An 11,289-nucleotide genomic window follows, 5' to 3' on the forward strand; every position below is an offset into this window, starting at 1 on the left:
GTTAAACCAGTTGGCTTACGATTAGAGCGGGACCGTGGGAGCTGAGGAGGGAAGTCCGTGGAGGTAGTGGATGGGCCAGATGATGCACCGGGTGATCCAATTGAGCAGGAGGACAGGCAGGTGGCAGACGCTGAACGCCGGATCGAAACCTAGACACAAGTAGGCAGATTTAACGCAGCTCCAACAAGATAGTAATGCAACGCTTTCGCGGGAGTCTAGTTACCACAGAGAGGTGATTAACGGACTGGCGTGGAGCATCCGTCAGCGCCGGGTTATTAAGTAGCTCTTCAGGTAATCACCCCGATGGAGAGCAGGTGTGCCGGTGATGGCCCAGCCTGGGGGTGTGGCTACCCGCACATCACACACAGGACCACGGACAATGACATAAATGAACTTAAACATAGACCATCAAAATAAAACTCAAAGCACTGGGTAGGGATGGGTATCGAAAACCGGTTCTTGTTGAGAACCGGTTCCCACTGTTTCAATTCCTTGGAATTGTTTGCCGTTTTTGCAAACGATTCCCTTATCGATTCCAGTCGCCCCGAATGACGTCACCACGTTGCGGAGCGTCATTTACCTGGCAGGAAACACGGCGGCTCAAACGCTCAAAAGTTTGATTATACTTTATGAGAACCGATGACAACAGGGCAACTTGCAAAGTAGATATTTCATTTAAGGGAGGAAACACTACGAATATGCAAAAGCATTTGCTCACAAAACACGCGATGACCTTAAATGAATGTTGTGTTTTTAATTCCGCTCGTGACTCTCAACCCAGCAGCAGCGCTAACGTTTGCACGTCCTCTCCCGTTAATGCGGCAGGTAAATAATCAACTAACAGTGCATATTATGTTAGCGCGATCTGCCTTATTACAAGACCTGCCATTACTGTACATGTAGGTGACCATGATGAGAGAGACAGACAGAGTCTGGCTGGCGCTCGCTGGTAGTTCTCGCTGCAGTCTACCGGTAGCGTCTCCTTTCAAGCCAGGATAGACTAATGTCACCGAGCAGTGACTCAGTTTGTGGTCAAAGGCTTGCACCCATTTGCCACAGCAGATGCCCCGATTTTTGGTAAGTGAATGTGTTTAATTGTGGGCAGGGACATTACTGGATATTCTTGTGTAATTGCCACAGAACAATTTATGTTATACTTTGTTATTGCTACAGAAGAATGTTGCAGCTTTAAGGCAGGGATGACTCCTGGAGTTGCTTTCTCACTGCATATGCTTTATTTCACAATCAGATCGATTCGATAACAAAAACATACAGCAGCTCCTCTCCTACTCCTAGCCCTTCGCTGCGGTGGAAAAAAGAACGACTTCAATCCCCTTCAAGGAACATACGTACAAAATAGTTTTCCTGATACACCAATGGGGCGTTCAATGCCATCTTGTAAATATGAGTACTCTGGCAGAGTAACAGTTCAAATGAAAAATACACCAGAACAAACAAGCAAACAAAAAAAGAAGTGTGGGGTACCTTTGAACCAATGAACAAAGTATAACAATTTATACTTTTTAACATAACCCGACCCCGTCAATATGTGATATGTCTCACAAGAATATTTATTTTATTATTTTACATTTACAATTTTTTTTCCTGGGGACCCTGTGACACCCCATTGAAGAGCCGTAGGCTGTGGATCTCTTAAGATCTTACTGTTGGGTTTGTAAGGCCATGTTACTCCTAAATTTCTATCTTGTTCAAAAAGAAGATATAAAACAAAGCTCTGAGCTAATCGACCTTAGTGTTCTCCTTTTTAAAAAAAAAAAAAAAAAGAATCGATAAGAGAATCGATAAAGAATCGAATCGTTAAACAGAATCGAAAATGGAATCGGAATCGTTAAAATCTTATCAATACCCATCCCTAGCACTGGGTCAAACGACCCAGGACCGTTACAGTTAGTTACAGAGCTGAAGCTGGGCATTTTAATATGGGAGCGTATCAGGACCCATGGCCTCTAAACCAGCCTCAAAACAGTCGTTTTTGGCAATGCTGCTATGGCTTCATTTTTCATCCTCAGAGGTTTTCACTTGGTAATGATACAACTTGGCAAAAACATAAATTTTTATATCTGACATCTTTAAACAATAAGAAAGTGTTACAACCAGTTTTCTTAAAATAAATAAATGAATAAATACAAGTATATATTTTTTAAATCCTCATATTTGAATGTTTTCTCTGCAATTAAGGATTATTATTGTGAAATTTCATGCTGATAAAATGAAATCTAACATTGTGCTCCAGTATACCTGTCGTGCTTTTCTTATTTAATTTGAATAGTTAATTTCAGTTTGTTTCTTCACTGTTTATCTGAAACAACACACCAGTTCTTTCTAGCATGGCAGTGACTTACTTTGTAAACTGGGCCATGGTATTGTTGGCACGATGAAGTAATTCTAATCCCTTGAGTTATAAACAGCAAAATTGGACTGTGAATACTTGGCAGAATCCTTTGAAATTCATAAATGGTGCTAAGTGCAGAACTATCATCCTGGCAAAATGATAGTGTGGAAGAACAAAAGACTGCTTCTAATGAACCTCACACCAGTGAATGGCATTTTTCAAGACCTGAGCTCAGGTGAGAAAATCAGTCTGGCTTGCAGGATTATCAGTCGCTAACTAAGCTTAAAATATATATATCCTGTCAGGAATATGCATTCAGCAGCTGTTCGACCATGGAGAAGGTGTCATAAATCTTGTAAGTAAATCTAAGTAAGTCACTGTAGTCTGCACATTTTCTGAATTCAATTTCACGGCACTCACTGAATGTAATCTCCTCCACTGCTCGAAGGTAACATTCTTCTCACACAATCAGTGTAGCAGGTTAATAGCAGCCCATTCACTGCCAAACAGTTCCATAGTTCATTCAGCACAGAAGGACCGGATGTTATTTCGCCTCCGTCTCTGGGGCTGCTGATAACCCTGTAAAGACCCCGTGTTGAAATGGATTTTTGTCTCAACCTTTGGGATGATGAAGTGTGTTGCAGCTCTGGCTCGGTCCGAAGGGGGACATGACAGCAGTGATCAGGAGGAATTTGAGGACACTAAATTGAATTTGACACGTGTGAATTGCATTCTTGTGACATTTGTCCGTTTTGGTCTTTCCTTTTAAGAAGAGGTGGTAAGCTGTGTGCCCTTGAATTCTATGCAGGAAAGAAAAGGCACTCACAAAATGAATAATGCTCAACACATGACAATATCAGGAATCACAAATGCAAAGATGACATGTGTTGCATAGATTGTATAGAAACCTCCTTCACATAGATGGAGCCATACAACTGCTGTCATTTGCCTGTTTGCTTTGGCATAGCCACTCCAATGTCTCTATTCTCACCTCTAACATTTTTTTAATCCATTCATATAAATTACATGCCATGTTCCAGCTTCAGAAAAAGGGAAATCTCAAAAAGCAATTTCTCACTGTAGCAGTTTATATTTGTCAGCAAGACCTTCCTGCTCTTCCATGTGCGTATGCGGACAGTGGCGTGAAAGAGGCCCAGAGAACAGCAGCAAAACCTGAAGTCAAACATGGCGGCCCATTGTGTGGGGCTTGTGGGACGAAGCTATATCTCTTAAAAATACAGAACATAATAACTAATTTACTTTACAACATTCATGGACTGTACCATTTAATATACTCAGAATTCTAAGCAACACTTAAACATATGGGAATTGTTATCTTTTATTTCTTAATTTAAACTTTTTTTTCTTTTCTGACTCCAGCAGATAAAGATAGAAACAAAGTTACTGCCAAAGTCCACAGTGCCTTGCAGTCTGGGATAATTTACATTTCCCTGTTTCAAGATTATAGATGTTTCCAATGTTTGTTTGCCTAGGCCTTCACTAATCATTGTCCATATACTCTAAGGTTGCTGTAATATATATGTAAATGATCTGCAGCAATGATTTACAGATGGGATTCATTCATTGGTTCAGCAGTATGACATACATATGACCTAAAGCCTGATGTGCTTTTAAAAGTTTCTTTGTGGTGTAAAGGGCATGAGCCATGTGGAGCAGGTGTGACTATAAAGAGTGATGGTGTGTGTGTGTAATAGAGAGAGATGTGTGTGTGGCTTCTGCAGTTATGAAATATAAAGTTGTTTTTCACTGTCATCCAAGGGCTTCAAGGTCAACAAAAGGTACCATCTAAGCGTAAGTAGACCATTTGGAAAAAAATCACCTTTCATGCAAGAGTGCACAACCACGCACGGAGCACTGTACTGCATGAAAACTGTAATGCTCAAATAAACAACTGACCTTTTAAAAAAGCGAATGAATGAGCATGATGTTTTCTGGTGGGGTTTTTTTTATTGCCGTGAGAACTGAAGAGATATCCTGTAAAACTTTTCACATGTTCATGTTCTGTGATCAAGCAGCCAGATGCACTTCTGTCTTCTCTGTTTATCCCTGTTTGGGCACTTCATCTTTGTTGCTTTGAATCTATTAATCAGAAGCTTGTTTCTTAATTAAGTACAGTGCATCTCATTCCCTTCACACACAGCACCCGGAGGCTTGAAGGAGTTTTGGGTTCTGGCTTAAAGAACTAGAATCTTCTCTGCTGCGCTGTGAAGAGCACGTTCCCCGTTTGCTTCTTTTGTCAGTTTGGGAGCTTCTGCTCTGTCCTTTTACTGAATGTCAGCCATCTGTAATGACATTTACATCTAACAAGAAAGAGGTCACTTCTGCAGCACTGCAACAGAGCAGTAAACTGCAAAATCTTTACTAAATGTTTTCTTTCTGTGTTTATAAACCGCCGTTTATACTGTTGTGTTCGTGTCCAATAATGGCTCGTTTAATGGCTTCCCCATGCCCAGAGTTTACCGGTCTCTTTGAATCTGTAAAACATTAGGCTTCCCTCAGCTGTCGAGGATCTTCCAGCCTGACGAGGATAAAAGTTAGGCTCATGAAGCTGGCGGATCAGTGTAAAATAATGGTTTGAAATTAAATACAAAGAGAAAATATAACGTAAGTAGAAGCGGCTTTACCTTGCTCTCTGTGTCAGGAGTAGAGGTTAGCCAAGTTTGTCAAACTAACCAGCTAGTCTTCATCTCAAAAAACTTTTATGCAAATTTACATATTTTTGTAAAACCAAAAGTTTACAATACCTGTAATAACTAGGAATAAAAAAACAGCCCTGGTTGCTGAATGTTCTCTTTCACAGGATAAAACAGAAACTTAGCGTTTTGGACACCAAGGGTAAGAAATATTGAGACTCCCAGTTCATGACATGTGGACACTTGTAAAGGTTTTCTTTGCCAAAACACATAAAAAGTCATTTGGCATCAAATATTTTTTCAGCGCACAGGTTTACCAGGTAATTTTGAAGCTTGAATCCATCCTGTGAAAGTGAGACAAATTAGTGAGTGAAAACAAAGCCCCAAACTTCCTTAACTTGGATGAGTTTATATCCTAATTATTGACAGGAATTACAAACTTGCAGCTTACAGAACAACAGTATTTGACCCTCTGGGATGAAGTGTGTTGGTGATTATATGTTACAAGCCTCAGGGGGGCAGTAGTGAGTCCTTTATCATTTGATGCACTGTATTCAGATGACGTCACATTACTAGAGGTTCATTTTGCTCAGAAGATAGAACAGGTCATCCATCAGTTGGAAAGTTGGTGGTTCAGTTCTTGGTTGTGGCCTGTTGAGGAAAAGCTGGATCGTCAGACACCAGCTTGTCGGTCTGGTGACTCAAACAAGCTCTCCTCCGCATAAATCACTTCGCCAACCCCAATGTTACGGTTAACAGGTGGATTTTCCCATTTGAGTGCAGCTAGCCGAACAGCGAACACCCACTTATTGCTAAAGAGACAGAGAGTGAAAGTGGACAGCATAGATTGTGCCTTGAGAGAAATCTTTCAGGAACTTTTGATATGTTTATGAACTCCCCTCTTGAAAGTCCTGCTGTCCTCTCACATTTCCACGTCTCCTCTCTCCCCAGAAGAAAAGAAGAACAACCTCCCCCCGGATTTCGACATCGACATGGACGCCCCGGAGACGGCGAAGGCTGCTGTGACCATCCAGTCACAGTTCAGGAAATTCCAGAAAAAGAAGCAGGATGTGAAGTCGTAGAGTGGCATCTCTTAGCCTCGTCTTCAGCTGACGTGGGCCCGGTCATGCATGTCAATTAAACTGCATCATTATGAACTGGAAAGGGAGGGTGAGGGCGAGATTCCTGAAGGTGGAGGTAGAAGGGTGCGGTTAAATTGTACCTTTGTGAAAGTCTGTGCATAATGAATAACTTTACTATATACAAAATGTTGCATTATTACTTTCTTGGTGTATGTATTTAGATAATAATATAATTTTGCTATTTCTTTTTTACTTCAGTGACACTTTACAGTGTGGTTTCACACTCACTGCACACCCACATAAACAGGAAGCTGGCAGGTCTTCTCATGTAATGTTAAACAGCGATCTTTGATTGATGCTATAATCTGGGTCACAGTACCAGCAGAAGAGTTGGGCTCCACTGGAGGCCTGTTACTGGCTTCTTCCTGTGGCTGAGCAGAATGATTCCATACTGTTACCAGTGTCTTTAAAATCCAATCAGTTTAGTGTCTCTAAATGTGTTCACATGTCAGAGATCTCCTCTCCAACACACTTTTCCCCCGATGACTCTCTCAGTTGTATCTTTGTTGAGACTGCAGATGTTGTGATTGTGGTTCTTTGTTGTGGTTCCAGTGTGATTGTTCATTTTTAGATTGGCTCACGTGTATTGTACAAGCACACACATGCATGCATGAAAGCTCACACATACGTGCACACATGCATACCCACTTCTACAGAGAAATAAATAAAGACAACGGAAAGGAGTGATTTTTTTGTTTTTGAGTATTTCTTTCCTTGCTACAGAATTCGTGCACCGCATGCAGCAGGTCACATGCTTCAACATCTGTGATTTAAGAAGAAAGTTGAAAAAGCTGACAGTGAAGCATTCATGTGCAAAGCTGCAAGATTATACGAAAACTTTAGTGACGATTGTGAAAGTGGTTAAATGCACACACAATGTACTTTGTGTGCTGCAGTTAAAAGTCTATTTTCATTGATCACAGTGCTATACAAATATTGCACTAGTTAATTTTTTTTGCTAGTATATACAAGCTGGGATCAAAAGGTTCTAATGATTGACCTTGAAAAGAGGTTTTAAGTGATTCATGAACGTCGTTGATTTCTCATTCAACATCCTTTTGTCCTTATGGACCTGTGCCCTTAACTTGATTTACATTTTTGGTAATGTGGACAAAAGAGTTGCACTAACCAAACTGTTGAATATTTTGAATTTAAATATTTTTTAAAGCAGCTTAAAAGTACAACTTTCTCAAACACAGATTTCTCCATCATTCTAGTAGCAGATGTTTGGCTTCTAGAAAACAAAATCATGAATTAATTAAAACTGGAAAAACAAAACAGGAGATCCAATTAAATTTTTATTTTCGATTGTCACAAACAGTGTCCAGGAGCATAAAATCTAAGCAATGTAGAAATGAGCTACATTCTACGCATCAGAAATGAGCTCCTGGGGCTTGTTGACATGACAGGATTCAGTATGTGACTGGACTGTCTCCACTTGGCTCTAAAAACACCTTCGCAGCATGGCAGACCACAAATGCTGAGCCACGTGTTCCTATTTTTGCCCTGCAGTGCTACTCATTACTAATTTGTTACCATGGAAACACTGAGTTATAATGCAGGCAGACTTTTTAAGTGTAAGTTACGTGGGGTTTTTGTGTCGTTTCAGAGCAACAATATCATACGGCGTTAAACACAGTGCTGCAGGTGAATCTCTGCTCTTCTGCCATCTCATCAAAAAGCACAGCTGCTGACCACAGTGTTCAGTAACAGAACCTCAGTGGAGTGGAAGACGTGAAATTCTAATTTAAACCTGTTTCCTAGTAGATATATTGGGTATTATTTCACATTAAAATCATTCGTAATGGAAGCTGAGAATATTAAACCAACGATTTTATCAGGAAGTAATGACATGTTTGTTATGCTGTGTATTATGTTCTTTTCAGAAACTGTCCAGGCATCCTACTGCACTGTATGATCTGTAAAATTCATTTGAAACATTTGCCATATTCCCACAAGTAAACTCAAGCTATAATGACAAACTAAAGTGAAGTTTTCTTTCTTCTTTTGTGTCTTTATGATTTGCAAACCTGGATGTGGGCAGATTATCCCTTTCTTCTTAGCATATTGTGTAAAGTAACTTCAGACTGGAAGGGAAGCATCTATGATGACGTGTCTTCTCTGTGCGGGTTTGTGCCTTTGGCCCTGGGTTTTTCATCACCTCCCTGATCGATAACCTGGCAGCCGGCTTCAGAAAGAGTCCTGATAGTTCCAAACTTCTTCTATTTTACATTTCTTGAGTGCTCATAGCAGCCCTTGCACAAATTAAGGTTTAAGTTTCAGCAAAGTTTTATTATGTAGGCATTTTTCCCAACATGCTGTGTTTAAATTGGGATTTTATATACATGTATGAATGTGTGTCCCAGCTAAGTACGAGTTGGGCACACTCACATTCTTGAATACATCTGTAAGGAACAATTTCAATTTAGATTTTCAGTGAAATCTGTAGAAATTTCTGATTAGTTGATCTGATCTGATCTCTTCGCTTTTTCATTTGGATATATCGATGTTGATTTTGCCAGCTGAGTGCGAACAGATCACACTGTAAGGATTTCTCTGTGATCATCACATAAACTCCTTTGCTGTAACTCACTAAATGAGTTTGTGAGGAGTAAAAATATCTGGAATCCAATAAATGACAACATAAACAATGCCAGCTGCCTGAGCCATGCTCAGAGCTCATTGCTTCAGGTCTGCACTGGGACATGCATCCGTGCTTATTACTTTACGTTTTCAGAACCACTTCCTCAGCTCTGCAAACGATGGATTCATATTTCTCAGGCTGATCAGAGGCAAAGAATTCAGTGCAGCCTGAACCTTATTTATGACAGCTGTTATTAACCACTGAGTGGGGTGGTGAGTAAATCTCTGTCACCGTGCTTAATTTGTTGTGGACTTTGGAGGTGGATGGCAGATACAGTTGTCATGCTGAGTAATACACCTTCCTGCTAATCTGTGTCTTGTGATATAAGACCATGGAAGCAGGCAGGACGTGTGAGGCTCAGGTGGACTCTTCAGGATGGCAGGCTGGTGAGTTCAGAATCAATAAACCAGTTTAGGAAGATTCTTCATAATTCTGTCACTACTGTTCACACTTATCCTCTGCAGCAACACCAGACGGAGTCTTGACAGGCTGAAATTTAACAACACTTTAAATTGACACTGACTTCATTAGAGCAGAAAATTAAACTGATATGTTTCACTCCAGTCTTTTCAGCGCATTTCGTCCCTTGCGTGATATTTAACTTCAGCCTACATGTCCCACAGTGCCTTCTGCCTGTTAAGTGGCACTTTATTGCTTGGCAGTTCTCTTTATCCTTTCTTAATAATACCACAGAAATGTGTGAAATGATCTGAAAACCTCAATGAACATGTCTGTTATGGTGAAGAAGCTGTTATCGGTCCAACTGCATTCCTGCTCCGGCCAAATGTCACCCTCACAAGCTCTAGAAGTGCTTTGATTTTCAAATGACAATAATTATACTAAACTTTATCGATTAATGCCAAAAAAAGCTTAAAATGAAGTTAGTACCTTTTATTAAAATGTGTTCTGGAGCAGTGAACCTGATGCCTCCAAATACCGTGGACAGTCATGTGGTACAGAGGGGCACTGGTAGTGAAAGAACTGGTCCCACTCCCCAATTTCAGATGAATGATCTGAATTACACTTGTAGTCTTTAGAAATGAAGTTTCATGTTTCAGGCAATCAGAGCTAAATCCATCCTAGAGTTTCTCAGTGTACGGCACCACAGCAGTTAGTCACGACCAACTGTGGCTGCAACATAATCATCTGGCACTAAGTTAGAAAAACGAAAAATGTTTCTATGAGAATTTCTATTTAAAATTAAGTTCAAAACTGAAGAAATACATCAGTTTTAAGTTTGTGGGAATAATTTTAGAGCCACAACTGAATTTGATAAGTATGTTTGGAAGATTTCAGATATGTTTAAGGTCAACCTGAACTGTTTTAAGTAAATTTGACTCCACCCGCTCCGGCAGCACAGTCATTTGGGCATTCATTCATATTCTATGGCAATATGGCATCAAGCACCACCATCTATAATTAAATATCTGACATGTTTATATAATTAAACTCTGACAACATTGGATAAAAAGTCTGTTCTGGGGCATCGCTGTCACATTTAAAAGAAATATAACTGATTTAGTTTTGAGTGTTTCATTCATTTGGTTTTCTTAAATGAGTTTTGTATAAACAGTCCTGCCCTGTTTATACAAATGCGTCTTTCTAGATAAACCCAAAGACGAGACAGTAGCAGAGTTACCTGGAGCACGGTTAGTTGCTTTAACCTGTCACATCACTGATCTAAATTTGGATAATCAGCGTTGATGTTCCACGTCATCGATGGACGACACAACTGAAATCAAACTGATCACAGATTTTCAATCTTTCACAGTAAAGGTCAAAGGCTGCTTTCAAAATAAATCTGAACTGCTTTTATTTTAAATGAATTATATAATTGTATATAATTTACAGTGTAATTTCTCAGTTATTGCAGTCAACAGCTGCAAAGCCTCATGGAGAGAGTGGAGCCACTGACATTAGGAGTCTGCAAACCACTGGATGTCATGGCGTTTAAAAGTGAGGCTGCTGGTGTGTTAGGCATTCTTAAAATAATGTTTTGTGCTTTCAGTCAGCTTCGATTTATACTGTCATCCCTGAGCACAGACGTGGGATTCATTCTGAAGCTACGGAAACTTTTGAAATTTTGCTTAAAACACATCTGAGCTGAGGATGAAAAATTATAATAGCTTATCATGAACAGTTCAGACGTCTGACTCTCTCTCAAAACTGGGAACCCTAAAGAGTAAGTCAATAGATGTCAGTGGGAATAACATGACACCGGGAAAAATGACTCAACTGTACTGCCTGTTTTCTTTTCCTTTAGGGCAGGAGTGTCAAACATAACGCCCGGGGTTGAGAATCAGCTTTGGAAAGGTGAAGAAGGACCCTGGAATTTCAACTGTATTTTCAGAAGTTTCCTAGTGTTTCCTACTGATAGCTTTTCCTATTCATACTAAAGTAATTGAATTCCAGATTTCTGTATTTTACACATTTAAGATTCATGCTCACAGATTTCTTTCATTTACGACAGCAGCATGTAGAAAAAACAAGACTTAG

At 40.0% G+C, this 11,289-nt stretch overlaps 1 protein-coding gene across 1 annotated transcript in view; it reads left to right on the forward strand.

Annotated features, from left to right (window-relative positions):
* pcp4a (Purkinje cell protein 4a) overlaps positions 1 to 6,089 on the forward strand; it is a 31,651-nt gene extending 25,562 nt beyond the window's left edge. The window contains exons 3-4 of the mRNA XM_085363312.1: positions 4,133 to 4,165; positions 5,959 to 6,089. Of these exons, the coding sequence (XP_085219438.1) occupies positions 4,133 to 4,165; positions 5,959 to 6,089 (164 nt within the window). The remainder of the gene's footprint in view (positions 1 to 4,132; positions 4,166 to 5,958) is intronic.
* Positions 6,090 to 11,289: the final 5,200 nt, after the last annotated feature.

This window comes from Diplotaxodon limnothrissa, linkage group LG10, assembly GCF_057381915.1.
Source record: "Diplotaxodon limnothrissa isolate DT_005_m linkage group LG10, D_limnothrissa_male_GT1.1, whole genome shotgun sequence".
Lineage (NCBI taxonomy): Eukaryota > Metazoa > Chordata > Actinopteri > Cichliformes > Cichlidae > Diplotaxodon > Diplotaxodon limnothrissa.